General features: G+C 43.9%; 1 protein-coding gene across 10 annotated transcripts in view; it reads left to right on the forward strand.

The window, feature by feature from the left end:
* HDAC4 (histone deacetylase 4) overlaps nucleotides 1-25111 on the forward strand; it is a 233809-nt gene that overhangs the window by 35797 nt on the left and 172901 nt on the right. For 6 of the 10 annotated variants that reach the window (XM_082056505.1, XM_082056510.1, XM_082056509.1 and 3 more), the window contains exon 1: nucleotides 17011-17735. The exons of 2 other annotated variants lie outside the window; for them this stretch is intronic. In XM_082056505.1, the coding sequence (XP_081912631.1) occupies nucleotides 17627-17735 (109 nt within the window). In that variant the 5' untranslated portion in view covers nucleotides 17011-17626. Of the gene's footprint in view, nucleotides 1-40; nucleotides 64-7736; nucleotides 7744-17010; nucleotides 17736-25111 lie in introns of those variants that run through there. 2 more of the 10 variants (XM_082056506.1, XM_082056514.1) reach the window with 2 other exon arrangements.

Raw genomic sequence — 25111 nt, forward strand, 5'->3', positions numbered from 1 at the left:
CAGAAAAGTAAAGCAAATACTCATCGCTCATCTTCAAGTTGCTTTTCTGTTGCAAGGAGCAGTGTAAGTTGTTTTTGTTTTTCTCTGAGTGAAGTAAAATCCTTCTCTCCATAAGTTTACTATTGGTGGCATAGTAGCAATGACTCAGTACTATGAAATGTTGTCCTGCTGGTTAAGGCACGCTAACAAAACGTGTATAAGTGATGGATGTAGATTTAAAGCCTTTTTACCCCATCACAGAGCAGCTGCAGTTCAGCTCTTCAGAGTCAGTCTTTCTGTGTTTTGATTCTTGTAGAGAAGCTTGAGGGAGCTGCTCAAGAGGCTGAAATGGTCCATGTGCAGCTGCTCGCCAGCGCGAGTCAGAGGTTGGGATGAAACCTGCCGGTTCCCTGACACTCCATCGGTTTCTGCTTGGAGAATGCCCTTGTGAAACAGCCTGTCGGGTCTTTCTGGAACCATCTTCCTCCTCCCACTTGCATCACTGTACCAGTGCCCCCGCAGCTCCCTACCTGTAAATTGAGTAGTTGAGCAGACATGAGGGACCAAATGGCAGAGAAATGTTAAGAGTATTTCTGCAGTTTAGGTGTACGTTCTTTTTTCATTCTTGTAATCTGTGTCTAAATACAAACAAAAATGACTGGGGCGGGGGGGGGGGGGGGCGGAAATTCCTAGGCATCCCACTCCTGGATGAAAGCTTTTGAAGTTATTTTTGCCGATTTTGAGAAACCAGCTGTAGCAGCTATCAAACAAACAGTTTATTTCACAATAAACTTGTGTAAATATTATTTCTGTCCTTTGAAAAACAATCTGTTGATCCTAATGCCCGTGTCAGCCAACTGCGCGCAGGAGGAAGCCTGAAAGGGCAAGCCCTCCTGTAATTTGTATCTTAAATTACTTCCAGAGAAATAATACCTGTCTATTTGATGAGAAAGCTGTTCACTTAAAGTCAACTTTTGTTGCTGGAAAGTGTGGCCTGTTCTTAGCTCCAAGTAGGGATTTGACAAGCTCTGTCATTTTTAGTACAAGAACATTGATCTTGTGCCAAGTGTTGGAGTTACAGCATCCGTGTCTCCCCTTTCTCTTCCTCCTCCTCTCTTTTAGGTGTAAAGTAATATTCATAAAGAGATGTACATGTTTTGGTCAAGTTTAATGAGTATGTGCAGAGAATGTATCCCCTCCCTCCCATTTTTCCTATTAGAGCTTGAGTCTTGAGAATGAATATATGTCTTTAAAAATATTTCACTGTATAGTTTGTTTAGTCCTACATCTGAGATGTGCCTGGTGGTGCCACAGAAGGCACAAGTTGTTGAACATTGAAGGAAAAGGTGGTAGTATCACTGTGGCTTTTTGACAGCCACTTGTCTATTACCTGTATTGGTGTGCAGACCATGTGTGCTTTTCCTTCTTTTAATTCTAAAGTCAGCTGGTGGTAGTTACGCTTTTGTGCCGTTCCTGTAGCAAGAATCTGTGTCTAGGCTGAATTGGAGGATCTTGGCAGAAAGTGGTTGCTCAGGAGTACATGATGTTGTTTGACTGTAACAAGGCGGTTTTGAGTTGGCTCAGGGATGTGGGGTTATGTGCATTCATGTGTGCATACATATATGTCTGTCCTAACTCTGCTTTTGTTATTAGAGCTTGACTTTGACAAGGATTCTTTTGTTGAAGTTGATTATGGGGTCACCTTTTGGTTCGGATACCACCTCTGCAGTGGGTGCAGATCGGCTCCTGTTCACTAGTGCATGTGATGCTGCTGTGTGGGCACTTGTCTCTCTGTCCAGGTTCCTCCTGTCTGAACTGGCGAAAGTTTATTCTTTAGGGCTGTGTTTGGCTCGGGATGTGATTTTTCTGCAGCATGGTGTTGGATCAGGGTGTTGTACCCTGCTCATCATCACCCACACGCTCATTTTCCCTGTTTCAGGTGTCTGACATACCTTTAAATAAATGGGGAGTCAGTGTGGTGTGGTACGGGTGATAAGTGATGCTGGGCTAAATACACACTTCCTAATTGTCAAGTAAAGCTGTGTGTTAAGTCAAGGTGTGCTTTTCTTTTCCTTTTCCCTGGGAACTGGTCACTAAGGAGCTGGAAATTAAATACCCACACTAATCAGGGTGAGAGATGTCGTGGTAGTTTCTCTCCGAGGAGATGAGGGTTGGTTCTGGGAGCTTTCTGGGCTGCTGTTTGAGCAGGGATGAAGGGTCCCTGTGTCTGGCCATTACCCGTTGTCTCTTTGAGTTCCTTCGTGCCTGAGGTCCCACGAGGTGACCTCTGAGGAGTTGCTGCTGCAGCATCAGCTTCACCAGTGCTCATTCTTTGAGCATCCAGCGTGTTGGCAGAGCCCATCACAGCATGCACAGAGTGTGACAGGATGCATGTAGCAACATCTTACATATTTTTGGGTTTGGCCAGCTAGACGCCATCTATAGAAACATCAGCCTTGGTAAAACTTAGACTGGAGAAGCAAGTTAGAACTGGACAAAGACAGTGTCACCTTTGCCTAGCCAATGAGCTAGTAATGCTTTGGGTGTGCTGGTGTCAGAGTAAGGTAGATGACACTGCGGCTGCATAGATACTTTCATGCAAAGCCAGTCCTTATTCTCCTTGCTGTTGTCCTGCTAAAGCTGCAACACCTGTCAGACCCTCAGCAGCTCCTCATCAGCTGGAGGGAGGGCAGCCCCCAGCAACCCACCCATTGATTGGGACTTTTAGCAGGAGTAAGGGGCCTTTGTAGCCTAAAACCATCTCAGTTTCCTTCCCCTGGACGAGCCCTACCTCCTGGGGAAGGCAAGCTGGGAGCAGGGCTGGCACAAAGGAGTGTGATTGTCGTGTTTTGCTTTGCTTTTCGAGCTCCAGAAGCCCATGGAGCTCTGCAGAAGGAGCTTGTTTTTGTATTCGAATGATGATGCTTGTAGTTGGTTTAGACACAGACGTACTTGTGGCTTTAGCAAGGGAAAGTATGAGACATAGTTGTTGAAAGATTATTTTTGTTGTGCTAGAAACTCTGTTTTTGCTATGGTAAGAAACAAGTATGGGACTATTTCTTTTGAAATGTAGTATCTTCCCCCTCGCCCCCCATTATCTTAAAAGGGGATTATTTTGCCCAAATAAATAAGTAGTGTTTAGAAACTATTATCAGTGTGATTGTAACTGGCAGAGGCAGTTTATAAGAGGCAGAACGCTTGGTATTCACTCTCTTAATAGTTGGGGTTTTCTACTGTTTTCCTGCAAGACTGCATTTTCATCGTCTCTGAGCTTGACTGTTTTTGTCACATTTGCAAGTTGTTCATAACATCTTGATTTGTCAATATATTAATCATATTGGCAAATTTTAAGCGATTTATCAGCTTAGATCCACTTTATTTACCACTCTGCCACTTCCAAGTTACTAATTTTGCTGACTAAGCTGTGCAGAGGATACCTTTGTGTGCAGGGAAGATGCAGGGAGGAAAATTTGGACCAGCATGTTTCTCTTCCCTCCTCCTCCCACACTGAAACTAGTGGAGCCTGCTGGACACTTTCACTGCTTCCTTTAATTAGAAAGTTTCTGACTTGGAGCTTCCACAAAACGTGATTCATGTGTTAGATGCAGTCAGAGGTGTTTGAGTTGTGCGGCTCTTCAGCACGACTGAAGCAGAAAATAAATGCAACTTTTTTTTTCCCTCCGCTGGTATTGGACTTGCGAAATGCTGCTGTGGACCTCTTTCCAGGATAACGAACACTGAAACATCTAATTGCGGATGAGTCCCTCGTTCCAAGCAGCACATGCTTTCTGATACGTGGTACGGATTCTTCAGACCGCTGACCTTTGCAGAGCGCCCTTGGCTGTGCCAGCAGAGCAGCACGCTGGCAGCTTGAAGATGTTTTGTCTGGCGTTTGAGCAGAAGCAAAAACTTATTGCTGGTGGAAACAGATGAGAGGGCAGAAAATGCAGCGTGTGCCGAGGTTTTGGATGTCTGGCATTGTCTGATGGTGATCAGCCGTGGCAGTTTGTTCTTCTGTGTTGAAAGGTGACGTTAATGTTGAAAGCTCGGGGGGGTTGAGCACAAATCGGGCAGTCGTTTTGAAAGCTGTGTTGTCAGCCGTGGTTTGCTGGCCTCCTGCAGCCCTTTATTAATTGGACTGTCCTATAAATAAGCAGTTGGACGCAGCCTTACACACGCAACTCTTTGCAGCGCTGCTGCGCCGGGGCAGAGCAGCCAGATGTCACAACTCGCTCCCGAGCGCGCTCAGCACGTAAAGCTACGGGAGGAAAACACCTACAGCTCTGGAAGACACAATAGCTGAGTGGAGGGAGCTGGGGGTGATGCGTGTGAAGGATGTGTGATTTGTGATACCGGAGGCTTAAAGGCAAAAATAGCATCATTTGTAATAGTAAAAGTGAAGGCTTCTGCACTACGCCCTTGCATTCTACCAGCCTGTAATGAATGGAGGAGTAGTTTGCTTACAGATGACAAGCAGGAATGAATAAGCACTTAAAATTTTGGTGCTGAAGAAACAGCTTTTTCATCTTGGCCTGCAAGGAAGTCAGAGCTATGTAGCCCCTTTTCTCACACTGCTCTAAATAAAAATGTCAGGAAGCATAAAATTAAGACTCTCTCTGCATCGTTCATCCTCCCTGTGGAGTTCACTGTTCTGCTCTTGGTACACTCGAGGATTTGTTATGACTAGAGCTGTGTGCTGATTTCTTTCTTCTTTTTTTGTAGAGGAACCTTTTCCTCCCTATTTTTTTTTCCTGCCCCCCATCAGCAGGAGGAAGTATTCAAAGAACAATCCACTGCTTTGAACTTCTTCACCAGCTATAAACATCTCATCAGCATGGGCTAGGAGATGATGTAGGCACGGTCTCATACTGGGGGTGAGTTACGGTATGCAAACCAGACTTGAGCTGGAGGATAACCCAAGTTAGGGGCTGGTTTATCCACACTGAAATGTGAAGCTATTTCTCTTTTTGGCTAGAGGGTAGCTGCCCTCTTGCCAATGTGATGGTTTCTTCTGGGAGTGCATTGTGTGTTTGTCTCTAGTGCGAAATGTTTCACGCGAAGGAAAGCTGGATCCATCATGGGTTTTGCAGTTGAAAGAGCAGGTGGTGTAAATTATGCTTTCCTTGCTGACACAGGGTGCTGGGAACTGGTTGTTAACTTTTTCCTACTCCAATAACACATTTTTACCCTGATTACAAATTTCGCCTTGCCTAACTACCAAAAAACAGGCTACCTTTGAGTGATACACCCAACTGGTAGGATTTCTGAGATTTTTGTAAGAAAGCTCTTGCACTTAAATTGTTTTAGGCATGTAATTGTGACCCTGATGTGTTTTAGTAGATTGACATCTAGAGATCTTCTGAAGGTGAAAGAGAAGAATAAATACATTAATTTTGATACTTCAAGAAAAAAATGGGGGGGGTGGCTTGGGTTAGGTGTAGGCAAAGTGCCTGAATGTGCCATCCCTTGCTGTGTCCTCTGAAGGGCTGTTGGCTGGAGCAGCTCTGCTCCTTGCTGGTGTCCTCTGGGCTGATGCATCTGTGCTTTGTTTTCATGGGTCCTCCTTAGGACACCGTAGATATCTTAGTGTTTGGTGTTTTGTAATGGGAGGTGGCATTGCCTTTATTTTTTTCCCCCCTCTTTCCTAAGCTGCTGCTTCAGGTGCTTCTTCCTGGGCTTGCTAAGAACCTAGTGAGGAAATGTTCAGAGGGAAAAAGCATCTCATGGTAAGACACCAAATACAGCTAGGTACTGTCTTTTATGTTCCAAGATTAAGCACCAAGCAAGCAATTAATAGTATTAATGATAAACTTGTTAAGACATGGCCAGAAGTGATTCTTTTTCGCTGGCAAAATATCCTTTTTGCCTTTGTGTTTGCCAGAGCTGGCAGTGGATACTTGTAGTACCTGAGGGATAGGCTTCTTGAAAACTGTAGTATTTTGGAGTATTTTTCCACTTGTCTGCCCAAGACTAACGCCTTCAACATTTTTGATATCATCTACACACCGCATAATGTAAATGTCTGTGGATTTATGTAAGAAGGAGGTGGGGAGAAAAGCCATAATTGGCCTTTGGAAATCAGAAAGCATTAAGGCGATATCCGTCAATGCTTTTATTATTTTCGTATTTGGCTCCAACTTAAATGTCATTAACCTCCTACTTGGAGAGGTCCCATCCGCAGGGAGTCTTGGCAGGTTTTTCCCAAACAAATCCTGGGCATCTTGTACCCGCTCTTGTTGGTTTGGTTCAGATGTCTGAGCTACCTGTTGGCTCTTAGGGCTTTCAGACACTGCAAGCTGCTTTGGTAGGGTACAGAAACTCTCTTATTTTTAGGAAGTTGTAATGATTAAAGATGAAATTTATGCCATTTCTACTAGCAGTAGTGTTAGATGCCTGCAAGCTTGACTATAGTTGTGTGAAGGAGTCAGTCACTGCATTTATTTGAACGCCTTTTATTAGGGTGAATGAAAGAGGAGTTGCTTGCAACGTGATTCACTGAAATCTTTAGGTATCAAAAGGATACACATCCTGCAAAATTTCCTGTGGGTGGCTTTCTGCAGAGAAAAATGATAATTAGTTCTTGTAAGTGATTGTGCGTTGATACAGAGTTAAAGGCTGCATGATAAGAATATGTGTCTGGTTTTATGCAATCCCTGCTGCGCGTTAGGCCTCCTTTTCTCCATGTCAGACCCCTTGGTCCCCTTAAGGGACAAAACCGACACCCTCAAATTGTAGTGGTTGTTACTCCTTTTATTCTTCTCGTGCAGGGTGAGTCCCATGTTTGTTTCTTTTGAGGACAAAATGAGAGCGTCTGTGTTGGAAATGGTCTTTACAGAAGCTATAATCCCATCATCGAGTGTTGTTCTTGAGCAGGCTGAGGGCATATCTAATCTAGTGTCCTACCTGATAGTGAGCACCAGATGTTTAGCACTGCTGAGAAACCAGAGTACCCAAGGTAAGTATAGAATAATATATTACATTAGGTGAGGATATAATTCTTGCCATTACGTTGCCTGAGAACCTGGATACCTTTGCTGGCCTGAATCTTCTACCTCTGCTTTGCAGGACATGAACATATGCACAAGTGCAGGTAAATGAGGCCACGATGACAACTTAAATATGCAGAGGGAAACCTGGGGGTGACTTGCAGTTTGGGGTCACTTGCTGCGTGTTCTAATCATGGAAAATATTTTGTGAATGTGATTTGCTATGCATATGGGGTCTATGAACGATTTGGAATTGTTCCACATAAAACTTGAGCATCCTGTGGAGAAAAGCAGAGAACTGTCACGAGCTGCGGAATTTCGCAGCTCTTGGGGTGTTGATTGCCGTGTTGCGTTTTGGGGAGGCAGAGATTCAACTGAACTGGTAACAACGGGGTCGGGGATAAAATTGCATGTTTGAGCACGTGGTTTAGAAGCTTTAGATATGGCAACTGTATGTTACCGTAACTCCACAACTGCATTATTATGTCCTGTTTCTGAAATGCAGCATACTCAGATGCAACTATTCTGTTGCACCTTACAGTGCTGAGGAAGGAAGCACGTGCTGGCACATTCTGCAAAGAAACCTGCAGTCTGTTCTGCTAAGTTATGATGCACGTTTTACGTAGGGAAGACAAGACCGAAACCTCGCCAGCATGTGAAGATCACCTGTATTGGGCTGAATCAGCTTTATAACAACTGCACGGCTTCCTGAATAGCTGCTGAGGAAGGATGTGCTGTTGACTCAGAAGAAAGTTTATAACGTGTGTCTAAGGACAAGGTCAGCAAAGTAGGCGTCTGATTTCGAAAGTTACACATTTGCTATGTGGCCTTAAGCCTGTGAATCACCATGATGGCAGAAATCATTTTACAGGCCTAAGTTAGAAGATGGAGGGGGGGGGGGGACACAAGTGATGTGGAGTTGCATTTTGTTAGATAACGGGGCAGAGTGGAATTTGTGTTTGCATCATTAAATTTGGCACTTCCTTACCTAACTGTTACACCTGGGTGTAAACTCATGTGTTCCCTGTGGCTTGTTCCTATAAACTTTGTCTGCACAGCTGCTGTTATGTGCAGATTCAATTTCTGAACTGGATTGCCAAATCAAATATTTTCTATATCAATTTAAACGCCCCCCCCCCCAAAAAAAAAAAAAAAAAAAAATGAAAATGCAGTCTGTCTTTTTCCTTTGAAGACTGGCCGTTTGTCTTTGTCTGCCTCAAACACGCCTGTGTGTGTGGCATAGCTTAAATTTTTATGAACAAGAATGTAAACACCAAATCCGCACAAGACTTGCAGAATAACCGTAGCTCTAGTGCATCATCTGTTTGTTATGTAATCTGATATAATGGAAGTGAAATAGAAACCAGATGTCAAGGCAGAGCAAGTACAATTCTTCATCTGTGAGTATTGCAGTAAATGTACTTTGTATTCTTTCCCCCCCTCCCTGGATTTGGAGTTGTATTTATTGGGGGTTGGGAAAGTGCTGCAGGGGACTTCAGAGCTCTCAGCGTGGTTCTCGCTTAAAGACTTTGTTATTCTGTGCTTGTGTTCTTTCATGTAATTAAGGTCTGTGTGCTACTGCGGATCTTTGAGTTAGAATATTTCCCATTTAAAATGAACTGGACAAAACTATTTATTCCCAGGAGACCACCTCTGCGTGTCAGGCTCTGTGGGTTATACAGTCAAGCTGCAGGCGTGCACTAAATTTGATGTTCAAAGTGAAGCTGCTTTACTTACGATATTTGATTAAGTTTTATAAGAAAATCTATCAAAGCAAGTTTGGTGCGGACTCTGCCATGGATTCTTTAGCTGAAGAAATGTTGGAGGAGAGCAGATGGGAGCTGTGGTTAGTTCATTTTCTCCAATTCACTGTGTGACTAGGAGGATGAAAGGAGAAATGGGTAATCATTGATCCTTTCTGTTGGGGAAATGGATTCTTCCACTGCTCGTTTATCCAAGAGTTTTATCTCTGCTGCCTTCCGTTAAATATGGCAACTCCTTGGCTGAGAGAGAAATCAACGCACATCCACCTTCATCTTCATATGCATCTTCACAAGTCGAGGCATATATATGATCTCAACGAGAGGCAGCTGATTTTAATTTTCCTCTTCTCTCTTGTTTTTTAACCCCCTTGTTTTTTTGTTGTTGAAGAGATATTTATATATATATTTATATATATATTTATATATATATTTATATATATTTATATATATTTATATATATTTATATATATTTATATATATATTTATATATTTATATATATATATTTTTTTATATATATATATATATTTCCCCCCCCTTCTGTGTCCCCCTGTGTGGTTAAGCTCAGAAACCAGAAGTGCCTTGCTGGTGGGGTTTGTGTGTGGAGAAGCCCACGGGGGCTGGAAATGCAGTTTTTACATGGGAGCAGGAGGGCGCTGGGAGCCGCGCTGGGTGTCCTGGCTACATCCCGGCACTGCTGATTTATGGCTCCCCTCAACACGCTGTTTCACTGACGACTGCGCGTATATTATGGATGAAGCTTTCATGTTCTGCTGAATAAAAATCTTTCTGTTCTGCACTGACAGCTTTTTACTGGGTGGCCGCTGTGTAACGTACCTTAGATGCTAAACAGGCTTTTACTTTCAGTGTGTCTGTGAGGAATAATAAGTCAGAAATCTTTCATGAAGCTGGTATCTTCATTTATCTGTTAAGTACAGATAACTTCAAGAAATCCTTAGATCACTTGTATGTTTCAGCTGAAGCAAGCGCTGGCAGTGAATTAAAGATTCTTGCTCCTTTTAAACAGCAAGTTTCTTCTTTTAAAACCCAGCAAAGAATGAGGATAAGAGATCAATGCGAACACTTGTTGCCAGACATTACAAATAGCTTCCAATCTGTACCGCCTCTCCTTTCAAGGACAAACCAATAAAAGGGGACTTGGGTCCATTATATGTGGTCACTGTGCAGTCTACTAACACCAGGTAATGACTTTGGCAAGTTCCAGTGACAAGGGCTGTAAGCTCACCTGTGAAGAAGCTCTTAATATTTGTGAACAAACCAGCCTTAGAAAACAAAATAGGGGATTCTTCCATTTCTGGAAAACCAGTAGCAGGATGGGCTTTGTCTCAGGTAATGAGCCTTTTGTAGCTGGCGCTCTGTGAGTTGCTGGAGTGTGGGAGAGCAATCTTTTGAAAGTGAGACCATGACCATGTGGAAGGATGATGAGCCTTGATAATGACCACTGGATCTGGACTCCTAGAGAGAAAGACAGAGCATTACAAGTACCCTATGGACATATGTGCTCAAGCTTTATTCTTGGTTGAGTCTGTACTGAGCATGGCTTGAAGGGGGCAAACATGAAGGAGACTGGATGGGATGGTGTCCTGGTTTTGACTGGGATAGAGTTAATTTTCTTTATAGTAGCCGTGTTTTGGATTTAATAGAGGAATGTTGATAATACACGGATATTTTGGTTGTTGCTAGGTAGTCAAGGACTTTTGTGGCTTCTCGTGCTCTACCAGGTACACAAGAAACTGGAGGGAGCAAAGTCAGGACAGTTGGAATAAGCTGGCCAAAGGGGGTGTTCCTTACCATATGACGTCATGCCCAGTATATAAACTAGAGTTGGCCAAGGGGCAGGTACTGCTGTTTGGGTACAAACAAGTTAGTTGTGCTGTGGGTGGTAAGCATTGCATTGTTCATCGCTTGTTTTGTATATTCTGTTATTATTATTTTCCATTTTCAGTTCTCTCCCCCATCCCACTTTTGGGGCGAGAGTGAATGAGCAGCTGCATGGTCCTGCTTGCTGGTGAGGCTGAGCTACGGCTGATGAAAATGTGAAAAATGGCCTGTATTCCTCATATGCTCTTCAAAAAAAGAAACACAAAATCCTCTAAAAAAGTTCTGATGAGATCAGGGATTTGGCTGTTAAAAGGTATTTGGTTGTTTCCTCCTGTAACTTGAATCTAATCTGAATATTTAGATCCAACCTCAAAATACTAATTTGCCGTGTGGATTGTATTGTAACTTTGTGTAGCCTGCCTCTCCTGTCCTTTGGCCAGTTGTCTCCAGTAAAAATGAAGCTTCATGACTGAGCCCATTCCCCTAAATTGGAGATTTCACTATTGAAGACACTTTCTTTCCCTCCACATGAAACATTTATAGACAACTTCACAACCGCAGGGGAGCACAAGGCCTCTTGCACCTATGAACTCCTTGAGATGGCAGTGAAGCCAAAACAAAAGGCAGTGTCGGGCATTCCTGGTGGAAATCGCTTCCTTTCTGAATGGAGACTGCGGAGCCCAGCCTGAGTCCCCAGGGTCACCACGGAGAACATTCTCCTCCAGTTGCTTGTGGTGGACATCTGGCCAGATCACTTACAAAGGTGCCTTTCTGAAGGTTATAATGTTCTTCTCTTCAAGCTGGTGCGCTGCAAGGCCAGAAGGTTGGGAAGCTCTGTGACTTGGTCCGTGTAAACACTTCTCACACCGTGCCGACTCTCACGTTATTGAAACTGGACCCTCTGGTAATGGGTCTTAAAACCGTGGAATTGCGTAACGGGAATGTTGGCCAGAGAATGCTGGTAGAGAGAAATGACATTTTACAATGCGAGTCAGCAGAGGGTTAGTTTTAAGAAGGGAAACAAGTCGATCAAGTAGGTGCTGGGCTTGATGTCTCTGCTGTGACACTGCCGTATTGGTTGTGACCAGCCTCCGTGACCTTAATTCTCAGCCAAGGGAACCTGGTTGTGCTGCATGTTTTCTGGGGACAAAAATACCAGCAATAGCGAGTCACATGTCGCCAGGAGCTCTTACTATAAAAACAGCAGCTCTGCCGAAAGCGACCTTCAGCATGGCCGTGAACTCGCAGGGTTATTTTTAACCTGTCTGGGTAAATTTCCAATACAAACACGAGTGCCAATCTGATGTGTGTGTGTGTGTGGTTTCCCAAATCCTTATCTTCTGCTTTCTAGTGCAGTGACGCATCGGATGGAGCAGCTAGTTTTGGCGTTGGGTGTAGCTTCGCTTTTATGTGTGCTCTGTTTTACTGATGTATAGACTTTTTTATATTTTTAAATTTTTTTTAAAGATGAGCTTTAATGATATGTTTTTGGTTTTGTTTTGTTTTTTTTTTGCTAAAGTACATTAACTAGGGTTTAAAAATAGATCAAGGTTGTACTTTGATTAGCTTGCTGTGGCACTGACGTCAGTGTGTGACATTTATCTATGTACAGATTTGTCACCCTGTTGACTAAGGTTGTATTTACCCAAACGGGGAGGGTTTCCACGGTGAGGGAAATGAGGAACATCTCTGCTCAAGTTGTGTCCTTGCCCTTAGTATTCTGTAAAGTCTGGCTTTCTCTGCTGTTGCTTGATTTTATGCTGGGATTGCAGCAGGGTTTTTGTGTGTGTTGGAGAATAGTTTCCACCCCAGCCCATAATCACACAGTTCATCAAGTCATTGTGCAGCCCCCACATCAGCCCAGAGAAAACCTCTCTGTCTGATCACAGCTCCCCCACACCTTATTCTTTCTAACTGGAAGCATTAATTCAATAGTGTCTTGATATTTGCTGGGGTGTTTTGGCATTACCTTTCTAGTAATTGTGGGTGGGGTAAAGGATTCAAAAAGCTTCCCGCTGTGAATCCATGCGGGGTGAGCTGTCAAAATGGTGCTGTTTTACAGAGTCATTCTTTTTTTCCCCCCTCCCAAACCAGCCAAGACATACCATGTGTTTTGCACACAAGAACATACAACCTCCAGTGAAAACAGGCAAGAAAGTGCAATTCGAGGGGCTGCATTTGATCTGATAGACAGCCAGTTTTCTGTCCTTTTTGTTTATCGTATCACAATATCTGTTCTTATCATACAAGATCTTAAGGAGACTTAAAAACTATAAGGGATTTGTTAAATATCGAGGAAATGCACAGAATTTTACTTCTTTAAAGTAGCATCGAATCAGCTCCTCTAATAATGAGGATGTATGTTTGTTATCTGCTTTTGTAAGTCTTGGCCTTCGAGGGAGAATTGTAGCTGGACTAAGAAGAAACGTCGAGGGGGAGCTCCTTTGTGCATTGCTATTGAAGGGAGCTGTTAACTCAAACTGCTGATTCAAGTGAGGCAATTTTTTAAAGCCGGTGTCTCTGGTGGATGGTACTTAAGGCCTGTCAGGTTCTGCCTACTCAGACTTTAAGGAGAGCATTAATTTTTGCAGCAGTCAGTCTCCAGCTCTGGCTGTCGGTCTCTTTCCCTCTTCTGGACGGCATCAGGAGAAAACCCGTGTCCACAGGCAGCAGCTGAAATATCCCATGGGTGGGAGAAGCTTTCGTGTACGCGTTATTGAAAGGTGATTGCATTATTTGCACTTGGATGTGTGTCCTTTGCTTGGGTGTTTGTGAGCTGTGCTGCAGAAACGCAGATACCAGCGGTGGTGAATCTCAAAGATGCTTGTTGTTATGGGGATGCACTTGGCTTCTTTGCTGTAACTTTTAATTTGTCCTTGACACTGAAATAATAATAAAGGAAAACCACTAGAAACCGTCTTGATTAAAGGCTGATACAAATTAACTTGCATACTTTGTCAGTTTATTACAGTTCCGCAGCAGTCTATTCTAAAATGAAACAGGAGTTTAAGTCCGTAAACCTTTTCAGCCCTACCGAGGAGAGGGTAGCTGATGTCTGCTCAGACATGGAATTTGTTTCTGTCTTCTAAAGCTGTGAAACGAACTGTTTCACTCCTTTGCGATGGGCACGGAGTCACACGTTTAGCAGATTAATTGCCCCGACTTTTGTGTTGCTTTCACCTGGCCCTTATCCTTTGGCAGGAGAGAAAGGAATACTGAGTAATGTCCTATAAACAGAGCCTGCTGGTAGAGGAGTAAATTTTGGTGCTAGTTTCAGACAGTGCATAATGTGCTTGTGGGATATTTCCCCCAAATTTCATAGTGGATGAAACCTGCTGAGTATAATGCCATTATCTCCGTTGTTAACCCATATACATTTGGATTTATTTTTTTTCAAATAGCAATTTTTAAGCCTGCACTCACCTGCAGGGTTGTGGCTGCTGCAGAAGATGATATTTTTGGTGAGCTGAAGCATGGCACAATCAAGCTGATCATTGCACATCTTGCCTCGAGGCAGCTGCTGGTTTCTAAAGCTTTGCAATCTTCCCCTAAAAAGACAAGGGAGCTCAGAGGAACTCCTGTCCCTTGGCATCCATGCTGCAGAGCGGGCTTGTTCTCATCCCTTTGTCACCTTCCTCCCAAAATCCAGCTTCTCCAGTATCTTGCTTGATAGGTGTCTGAATGAAAGCTGCGAGATAAGTCAGTAACACACCATTTTGGGGGTGTTAGGCAGACTAGGATAGTGGTAAATTTTTATGATGCTGAAAAAGGGCTTGGGGCTGCATAATCCACATGGATCTTAAGGATACAGGGCTTCCCATACCAGTGTCTTTTGCTTGAGGATCCTTGTGCCTTGTGCTTGCACACGGTGGGGCTATAGTCTGTGCTTTGGATACCTGTGGCATACCTGGAATAGGATGATTTTGGACTGTGGTGTGTGCTGACAGTGTATATTGGGGAGATGTCATAGAGAGGGAGTAGCTAGGGATATTATCCTGTGAATGGTAGAAGATGAGGTAGTACCATCTTGGACCAGTGCTTGTTTAGGCTTTTGTGCTGGTTTGCATCTCACGGGTTGTTTGTTTTTTTTCTTAGATATATAATGTATTGCCCGTGTGCACAATCCTTGTATTTATACATGTCTTACTCTGAGTGTGCACGGAATGCCCATGTTCATAAAACAGACATTCACGTCTTGCAAACTTTGCTTGCCCGTGGTGAATGGGAAGCTTTCCCAGGTAAGCTAGCGCTTGCTGTAGTTGGTTCCTGAATAAATGAACCTTTCATCATTGACGGGAGGAGAGGGGGAAACACCACCTTGCTGTGATGGGTGCAAAGAGCACCTTCCAAGCAAATGCGGCTCCGTCTTCCCCGCCACCAAGATCAGGGGCTTGAGCATTTGGCAGCTCCCCACAGCAGCTCCTCGGGGCAGGTACCAGGAAAAAGGTGTGGGATAGAACAGTTCGGTATCTGTGCAATCTGTTTGGCAAATGCAAGGGTCTGTCTGAATTGAGGCAGTATCAGTGGCTAATAGGGTTTTCGTGATAAATGGGAATTACTACTGCTGTTAAATATGCTTATATATTAAAAATATGTATTGAACATGCATATATACAAATGCATGTATGCTTCTCCGGTGCAGAAACAAGCATTTTGTCTCTGTACCCCGTTTGCCCAGAGGGAGACAGCAGCCGTTGGTGACAAGCACAGGGACAGCCCTGGTTAAACAAAATAGCTCCTTTACAAACAGGTATTTCACCTTAAGTCAGCCAGGGCTGGCTTGAGCTTGTTCCTTTTAAAGGAAAAAAAGCCTCTTCTCATTCAGGTAAATGCCATGAAGAGGCGAATGACTTCTTACCTGCTGAGGCTGCAGCGAAACCTTTGTGGAGTCTGCGTTAGCGTGGAGGTCGAATGGTTTATGGCTCTTTGGGAAGGCAGCTTTCAGGCGCAGAGGGTGTAATAATAGATATTGAGGTATTTCTGTTCAAGTAGACCTGCTGTTTTAGTGCTGGCTGGTCAGCTGAGATCCTCTAGGTTTTAAAGCAAATGCTCGGATGAGAACCTTGTGGGGAGCAAATGTATGTTCCTGAGTAATGCAATGCCCTTAGTTTAGTTATTGTGTTTAAAATGGATGAAAAATAGCCTCCAGCTTTTGTGGGTGATTTATGAATGTCCAAGTGATCACACGGTCCCTGTAGAATGTTGTTCTTCCCTCATTCGTTCAAAGGCACTTTGGTGTAACTCTGACATTACTGACGGTGGGTTTGGGCACTGGACCTCTGACCCATCATCTTCTCCGTGGGGCACGGCCTTGTAATTTGGCATCTTGGAATAAGCTCCTCTTGGAAGGTGTTTACGTTTGGACTAATTGCAAGAGAGCCTCCAAACTTTTTTCCTCTGCTAAGCTAATGTAGTACACTGCTGCCTTGACTTGAAGAGGTGAGTTTTCTCTAGTAATAGCCCGTATTAACTTTTGCATTTGGTTGTTTGCAAGTCTTTTTGTATGAATCCCTCAGAAACTCTATGAAATAAATGTCTCAATCAGCTGTGTTGTCGCAGGGTAGAAGCAGGACTTGATTTAGCTCTGTGGGCTGGTCGGCTGGTCTCAAGGCATAGCAAAGAAAAGATGTTCAGCTCGCTCTCTCTGCAACAATATTCCGGAGCAGTGATGTCCGTGGAGCTCTGCAAAGGCTGGTGCACTTGTTGCCAGGGTCAGGCGTGATGTGCGTGCTCATCCCAAAAGGAACATTTGCAGTGAAGATCTGCGAAGCGAGTCCATAAAGGTAGAGAAACGAGTGGCTAAAAGCAGAGCTGAGCGCCGGCGTGCAAGGGTTTTGTGTTTATTGCATCTGGCCCTGCAATCTGTGTATTCCTCCCTTCCCTTCTCTCTGGTCTGGGAGAGCAGAGTTGGGTTATCGGAGCTGAACCAGAGGGATCTTGTGAGGAGAGGGGGATTCCTGGGGGTGTCATCCCCTGTTCTCAGCTTTAGTTGCAACATTTATAGACCATATTGCTCAACAGGCAGGGAGCTCTTTAGGTAAGCATTGATTTTGCAATGCACAGCTAGCAAAATTAAACTGGGTAAATCACTGATGGGAAAACAAAGGTTTGGTGTTGGTTTTCCCCCTCTCTTCTAGTGGCTTCTACCTGTGATGAGAGAGAGTTGCAGGGCCCCAAGCTCTGAATATATTCTCAGTTTGAGCCTTGGTTCTCTTCTCAACGTTGTCATTAAATTTTAAAACTGAAAGATGATAAGGAATCTTTGTGCAGGGGACACTCCTCATACCACAGAATTAAACTGCAGCTTTTGGGTCCTGTCCTGATAAAGCTCTGAAAATCTGATTAACCTGAAAGAGAAGAGGTGTTCCCTGGCTGGTGCCATATAAAACAAAGCCCTCATATGTGTGGTGAACAACTTGATTGTTTAATCTCTACCTGTTTATAGCATCTTCCCAGCCTTCATTTACTCTGTTGTTGTTGTTGGAGAGTGCAGAAGGGTCACAGCAGCAGGGAGAGGTGCTCTGCAGAGCTGTCCTTGCAGATGATGCATCTCCAGCTCCATGTCCTGCTCCTCCTGGGAGGATGGCCATAGTGGGTAAGGCAGCTGCCAGCTCTGTGTCAAGCTTGGTGTAATAAATAGGTGTAAGAAGACTTGTTTTTTTATTTCTAGAAGGGCTGGTGAGGAAAGAGGGGTTGTCCGCAGTTCATTTTGTTTGGGGCCTGGTGCTAATTGCTTAAAGCAGATTTAGCTCCAGTTTGTGCATATATATTCCAGTGCTAAACGTGAGCCGTTGCTGCAGCGAGCTGTGTTTATCACGTACCTTTGACCACCTCACCCATTGATCTCTGCCCGGTCGGTCACCAGCTATTTCTGGCTCTCCCAGCCTGCGCGGCAGCAGTTCCCAGAAGGACGCTGTCTCGCACGCCGTGCTTCATCTTCTCTCTGCCACAGTGGATTTTCCACCGTCCTCAGAAGCGAAACGCTTCTCTCGACCTTCGAGGGTTGGTCCTGCGCAAGACTGTTCAAGGCGAGCTGGTTCGCAGCCCTGCAGAGCGATATGTTACAGTCCTACAGCGCTGAAAAGAGGGAGGTGGTCGGCTTCAGACACGCTGCTCTTGCTTCCAGGGCACGATATAGCTGTGTCTTCTACGCAGAGACGCAGAAAGGTAAGCATAAATTTACAGAAGATAATAACCTACTGAAGTAGAAGTAACGGCATTAAAAGAAATTGGATTATCTTTTCCGAAAACAGAATCTGGGGCTACCCAGCTTGCCATGAAAATATTCAAAAAGTCTGGTGCAGATATGCTTAAACAAAGATTTATAGCGAAACTGAGAAAATTGGCTTTATGTTTTGTTGTTTTTTGTTTTTGTTTAAAAAAACTGGAAAAGAATACCATGGAAAGAGATCACCGCTCTCTTCTGTGTCTGCATACAGCTGCATGCCAAGGCTTCGCAGCTGTATTTTGTGAACATCTTTCCAAAACTCACCTAGAGTTCCCGGTTAGAGACCTCGCAGCTGCTCGCCGTTCTGCCGTTTGAGAGCAGCTGCCGTACCGCCGAGCGCCGTTTTATCGTGAGAGATGCTGGTGGAGCGGAGACGAGCAAAAGAAACAACTGTTTGTATAATCCGCGCTGTGTAGATCAATTCCTGTGCGAACAAACCCTTTGCTTGTCTGCACCTTGAACCCCGCTCACCAGAAATAGCTACAAGGCTGAGCAGCAGCGTCTTCCCAGAAGTGCCGGCTCGAGAGCCTTTGTGTCCTGATGTGAGCAGGGACGTGCTAAACTGCTCTTTTAAGTGGGAGTAGTTCCCACCGTGGTGAAAGCAGGTGCTGTGGGAGTCTCTCTACTCCTGTTTGTTTTTCTGGAGAGGTTGAAAAGTTGTCCCTTCCCTACCTGTAACTCTGCTATACTGAACTTGATGCGTATGCAACCCTTCCTCCTTCTTTCTTCTCCTAATTGCCAAACTGGTATTCAAGCAATATAAGCAATTTATCAGCCAAAACTCTTCTGGGACTCTTGTGGCAAGTCCTATTCTTAGTGCATCTAGAAAATTCTTTCCAGTTTAACATTAAATATTTGGAGCTGGTGATTCTTTAAGTCATGATTAAAACTGGACGTGTCAGGAACGTGCTTGAGGTCAGCTCTGGGGATACGTTTCTCCATGGTGTGGGCAATATTTGCTTTATTTAAGTGGTTGATGTCTTTGTTTTCAGTCAGACAATTGTTGACAAGCATGCAAAAAAGAAACAAACCAGTACTAAGGGTTTCAGTTACACAAAGTGGAGAGGAGTGAAGGTATTGCAGCCTTGAGCCGCAGCGTTCGTGGTGATCCCTGATTTTTAATTGCTTCATCCTGGTGCTTGGGTAATTTCCCTCCCCAACAGGACTCTGGCGATTTAGCAAAACCAAGTTTCCTTTCCATAATCACAATTTCTTATTCCTTTCTCTATTATTTCTCCTTTCTGTTTCTAAAGCAGAGGTTCTCTAATGTCAGAGAAAATGGCTCAAGCAAAATCTGTTGCAAGTTTTGCATTTATTTTTCTTCCTAAATCTCTAAGGGTTTTCAAACATCACTTCTTCTTTGAATTTTTAAAACAGAACAAAGACAGCAACCCATACCTCTGCTTCAGATTTGATGATTTGAAGTGATCCATGTGTGGCTCTTGCAGAGGTGTGAGCGCAGTTCCTTGTACGGGTGTCTCTTTCATCATGTTTGCTGTTCTGAGGTATCTCGTGTGGCAATAAATCATCTAGTGCTGCCCTTGCTGCTTAACCAGTTCTTGCCAACTAATTAAGCTGTGTGGGGGGAACTCCCTAAAAAAGGTCTGCACTCTGAATATACTTCTCATATTTATGCAGCATGCATTTTATTGACTTTAGTTTTTAAATGTGTCCGTTATTCACAAGTGGTAAAGCTGTAAGAGCCGTCCTGGTCATGCTAAACAAGTGTCAATAAAACCTCCAACCACATTACTCGTTAGATGCTGTAACTTTTTTTTTTTAACATTCAAAACCATTAGAAAAAAGATACTTGGGAGAGGGGAAGGCAGGTTGTTACCGCACAGGATTTAAAAATACGAAAATCTCTGCGAGAAATGAGACCCTTTCGAAATAAGCAGAGAGAGCTTTTTTTTCCTCCCAATTGTAGACTTATCTTGTTGCCATAACCTCATTACTGGTACTGAGCTTTTTGAGTGACCATGGTTGTGAACAGTGATTCTACAGCCTTTATTTGTATTTAGTGTGCAAAGAAGCTCTCCTGGCAAGAGTACCAGGATTTGTGTTGAGGGTACTGGGAAGCGTGGCCAAGCTCAGGAGAACTAGTTTTGAATTCTGTTCCTCAACAGTGTTAAACTCCTGTGGTGTAAGCCTTCAAAAAAAAGAAATTCAGGAGGAATCACCTCAGTTTGTACCACGTCTTTTCTCTGTTACATAGTAGCTATTGAAACAAAAACAAACAAAAAGTACAAGGTTTTAGAAAGTGAAATGGTGTTAGGCCACTCTGAACTAGTTTGTTTGATGCCCAACAATCCTTCTGCATACTTTAAAGGGAACAGCTGCAGCTAGCAAAGCTTTTTGCCTGCCAGGCATCCCTTAAACTTTTCTCGTTTTTTAAAATCTCTCTGCAAACAATGTTCCCCAAACCATGCTTTGTGGGGGCTGTTCAGTGGGGTCTCAACCATAGAGCTTTGGAGGTATCCGCATGTGGTTTAGACGATTCCACAGGGAGTTCCCAAGCTGGACAATATTGTGGATCCCAAATTGCCTCTGGCTTCTCAGGGGGAGTCTGGGGTAGTTCACAGTAGCACTAGAGCCCCTTGAAAAGCTGATAAAATTAGGTATTTGATGTAAGAGCAAATGAAATGTGCAATAATAGTGCTCTTGAATGGGAGGGAATGGGGGACAAAGTCATTGGGTGGTACTGCACAAACTGTTTTAGGCTGGGGGTGGGTAGGACTTTGAAGTCTTGAAGCTTAAATCATGTTATTGGTGATATCTGGGGCTTCCGCCACTCCCTGTCCATAAGCATAAATTGTATGGTGTTCAGATGGCAAATAGGGGGAAAGTGGTTTAAATAAAAATCACTTCCCATCCTATAAAAATCTTCAATCTATTCAGATACTTCTTCTAATGCTTGTAAGTGGATTGCATCAAATCCTGAAAACGTTGAGCAAAGTCAGAATCATTATTGCCCAACGATATTCCTTTTGAGTGTGTTCTTGCTGGTTTTCCGAGTTAAAGTCATAATTCTATTTGTGATATAACAATACATGCTGCCCTTTATGACAGTCATTTTTCACAGCAGTTGATCTTGATGATGCAAAATCTGTGGTCCTGTGTGTACAAAGTGCAAAACTTCTGATGCAAAATACTAGGAAAAGCTGAAATACAAAAAGGTGATGGAATTGCTTTGAAATAATTTTTTTGGTCTCTTTTCATGAGGTGTCAGTGAATGCTTAAGCATTCTTTGCAGCTGGGAAAAATGTTTTGTTTTTAATTTTAGCCCTGCTAATAAAGTCTTGTCATGGATGTCAATGAAGCAGAAAGAAAATTACTACAGAGCTAACTCTAGGTTGTCATTAAAGCTGATTTCCTGCATTAAGCCAAAAACAACGCAAGATTTCATTTCTGGACTTCTTAAATATGTTAGTCATGCTGATGGTTTCCTAAACCCCAAACCCTAAGAGCTATAGAAATTTACCATGGGGACTATATTTGGAAGTATTTATTTGCTCTTGTCTGTCGCCTTGTCCTGATCTTCACATGTTGATCTCCTGCCTTCTCTATTTTTAAGATAACGTGCTTTGACTTCCAGCTGTTGATACTTCCAGACAGCTGCTTGGAGGGTCCTGCCTGAAAAATCCCATCCTCTCTTCCTTTCGCCAGCAAAATAAGAAGCGATCTGTCGTTTGGAGAGCACAGCTGAGGTTACATCCTGCCAGATTCTTGGGCAGCAATGTAACGGGGGAAAAATCCTGCCATGGCTGCATGGGCACTTACTAGTTTGCTCACTGAGAACTCAACACTACTTGAAAAAAAGTCTTCCCACCAGATAATTTACTATAAACAGAGACAGAGGAGTATCCTGGGAGCTAACTATAAAAAAATAGCGATTTGTAGGTTTTTGAAGCTCAGATTAAATACTTTTTTCTGGTGCTGTCCCTTTAATAGCACCTCATTGTCTGTAATCTTATTTGTGTTTTTATCTACTCTAAAGTATGAGCTGCCAGAACATTTTTGGACATCAGTTATTTTAGTGGCTTGTAATACGTGGAGCTCTAGAATGTATTCAACTCTGCTGGCTTGTATATTTGACATAGTACTTAAAAACAACATGGGACCTAATGTGTTTACACTGAAAAATATCGAGTCAAATTAGCTTTTTAATTTCCTTCTCAGCAACACGCTGCAGTGCTCCATCAACCAACTTCATGAGTGTTTTGTGCTTTGAGTTGTGTTTTTTTTTTCTAAATGATGACTAAACCAGAAACCAAGGAGGGGTGACAACTGCGGTACTGCAGTATTAAACTTGCTAGAATTCACTCTTTCATGATAATGTGTTTCTGAGAAATCTTCTTTCCTTGTTTTCTGCTTCCTCTCTCTCTGTTTTCGTCCTAGCGAGTTAGATCTGATATTCTCATGTTGGTGGAATGACTTCTCCTTAGGCTCATCCTAACTGCAGTAATGCAGAGATGTTGAACTTGGGTGCCTCCAGCCTTTTAGGCTTGTTTCTTTGGAACCAGCTGGAAGGGATGTGTTATACTGAAAGCTCTTCTAGTCCATTAGGTGTGCTCCTGGAGTATCTCTCCTGGGTTAATTTTTCTGCAGAAAAATCTCGTTTGTGTGCTGAAATGTCTCCAAGATGCAAACTAGAACATGGTTTAAGTGGTGTGTCCCAGGAGATGCCCTTCTGAAGTGCACTGGCCCAACCTGAGATGTCGATGTGGAGGTACCCTGTATCTGAGGTACTTGCTGGTTTGATTCCGTTTTCTCCCAGGATCCTGGATGCTGCTGCCAGCTTGGCTTAGTGTTTTTTTTCCAGCTAAAGTTAAGAAAATGGTGGGGGAAAGTGAGCCTTGTGGGCTTGTGGTGGTGGTCCCTTCCATTGCTTAGCCTGTTCTGTACCTGCTCCTGGAAGGAGCTGGTGGAGCCGCTTTCCCTGGGTCATTGCGCAGCAGCTGGGTCTGGGCTCCAGCTACAAGGAGAAACAAGGGGCTGGAAAATGCAGGTGGTTATGGAGGAGGCCTCAGAACACCAGGAGCTGGAGGGCTGTGGGATATGGATGGATCAGGAGGTCTCTTTCGGGAGCTCAGGTGCAGAATGTAGCCTTTTACCAGCAAAGCCAGCCCAGGATGCAGAGGCTTTGGGTTGGATTGCCATGCTCAGAGAACTGGAGGTTGGGGCGCATAGGTTTGGTGCAGGCCATGGGGTAGATCTTGACACCTTTTTCCAGCTCCTCAGAGAAAGATGGTATCTCATTTAGAGAGACTGTTGGAGAAGAGGTCTGTGGTGTTCCTAGGTACCTTGGCAACCTCAGTATCATCAAGAAGCATCTTGGATTTAAGAGTTGCTTCAGAAGTCATCACAGAACCACAGAATGTCAGGGGTTGGAAGGGACCTTGAAAGCACATCCTGTCCAATCCCCCTGCCGGAGCAGGAACACCCAGATGAGGTTACACAGGAAGGTGTCCAGGTGGGTTTTGAATGTCTGCAGAGAAAGAGACTCCACAACCTCCCTGGGCAGCCTGTTCCTGTGTCTGTCATCCTCACCGAGAAGAAGTTTTTTCTCATATTTAAGTGTTTGTGTGTATCTTTGTACTTACAGTCACGTTTCTCTTGAAATGGTTTACGAAAAGATTAGTGCCAAACAATATCTTGCTTTTGTGTTTTCAGCAGGAACTTTTTGTATTATCTTTTGTTTCCTAATTGTTTGCAGCAATATAACAGTGTCATTTTCATGAGTTAACTGTGGCAGAAGTTTGTGTGCTGTCCCTGTGTGTGGTGGGGAGAGCTACAGCAGCACAACCCCAACCTGCTGCTGGTGGCCAGGACCCTCATTCCTCCAATTCTCACCCTCTTCCAGCTAGGAAGAGAACTGAGCTCTTTCTGATCTATGCAGTTTCTCCCAAATTTGCAAATCCAGGTTCTAGTATGAAGTTCTGACTTGGTTCAGTGCTTTTGTAAGCCCTGTGGGTGCAGGGGCAGGATACCCATCTCGATTTTTGGGGCAGATGTGACCTTACTGAAGTAGGAAACGTGCTTTTGACTCAACCCTCTTCCTCCGAAAGTGTGTCAGCTCCTTGACAAGAAGGCTGCAGCTGTCTCATGGCTCCATACTGCAGACCTTCCAATTGAACCGCTCGGAGGATGAAGCCACGGCGTCAGGTCATGTTTGCTTTTCATGGTGTCTCTTCTAGGTAAGTTAGACTGAGATTCGTGGAGATTATAGAAGGATCCTAGTGTGATCTGCATCTGTGAATGCCCTATGCAGAGCCCGCGTGGAGTGCAAGGAAAGTGGGACCGGTTCAGGATCAGCAGGAAGAGCTGTAGCTTGGGGTTTGGTCAGATGCTGCTTTTGGCTCTTTTCTGATGACACCCTTGTGAAATGGGGCAAAATGTTTCTGTCCCCAGCCACAGACCTGTGTGGTCCTGCTCTTCATGTTCCTCTGAAGCTCATGGAAAAGATAATGTACGATGTTTTTACCATGGAGGGAGAGGGATTAGACTTAGGTTGGGAATGGAAAGGTCAAAATACATGGCTGGCAGGGGGGCAGCCCCGCTGTCAAACTGCAGGAGATCGGTGGGGTCTGGTTATGGGTTATCCCTTAACTCCACTGGGATTACACCTTGACTCTCTTTGACATACTGATCTTTCCTGCCAAGCTGTGGGAAGTACAGCAAGATGCCAGTTACAGGTTTATGCCTGAAGATTTATTACAACTCTGCTACTTAGGAAAATCCAAAATGTCTTTGGGGGCTGGTGGGGAGAGAGAATAAAAAAAGACCTTATCGTGAGTGGTCTGCGTTTGACTCCAGTGCCTTTCATGACAGGGCTGAGCGTTTGAGTGCATCAGCACGTTTGTCCACATGCTGGTTTTTATGCAAGTGTTACGGTCTGACAACTATGAATCACCCGCTCAGCTCTTGATTTGCGTCAATCAAACCACATTTAAGAGAGGCTTTGTTTGCAGTTTGGAACACAAGACCGAGGCGGGTGTGCGGGTGACTGCTTTGAGCAGATCCCCTTGAAACTGGGTTCAGTGGTCCAGGCTCAAAACGCTGGGGAGAGAGCCTGTGGTTCTAGTGGGAGATGAGAAGTTGATGTTCTTTTCTTTCCACTCCCCCAGACCTCTCCCACTGGTATGCTGAGCTATTACTGAACTCTTTTGAGTTTATAGGTTTGGGCTTGTGTTTGAGAGACTAATATATGCAGGTTTCTTTGTGTAAGCACAGGGTTTACCTCCAAGATTGCTGTGATGAGTGTTTTTATATAAAGGAATACAGCTTTGTCTTTTTTTTTTTTTTTTTTTAATAA

The sequence above is a fragment of the Streptopelia decaocto genome, assembly GCF_964273445.1.
Source record: "Streptopelia decaocto genome assembly, chromosome: 6".
Lineage (NCBI taxonomy): Eukaryota > Metazoa > Chordata > Aves > Columbiformes > Columbidae > Streptopelia > Streptopelia decaocto.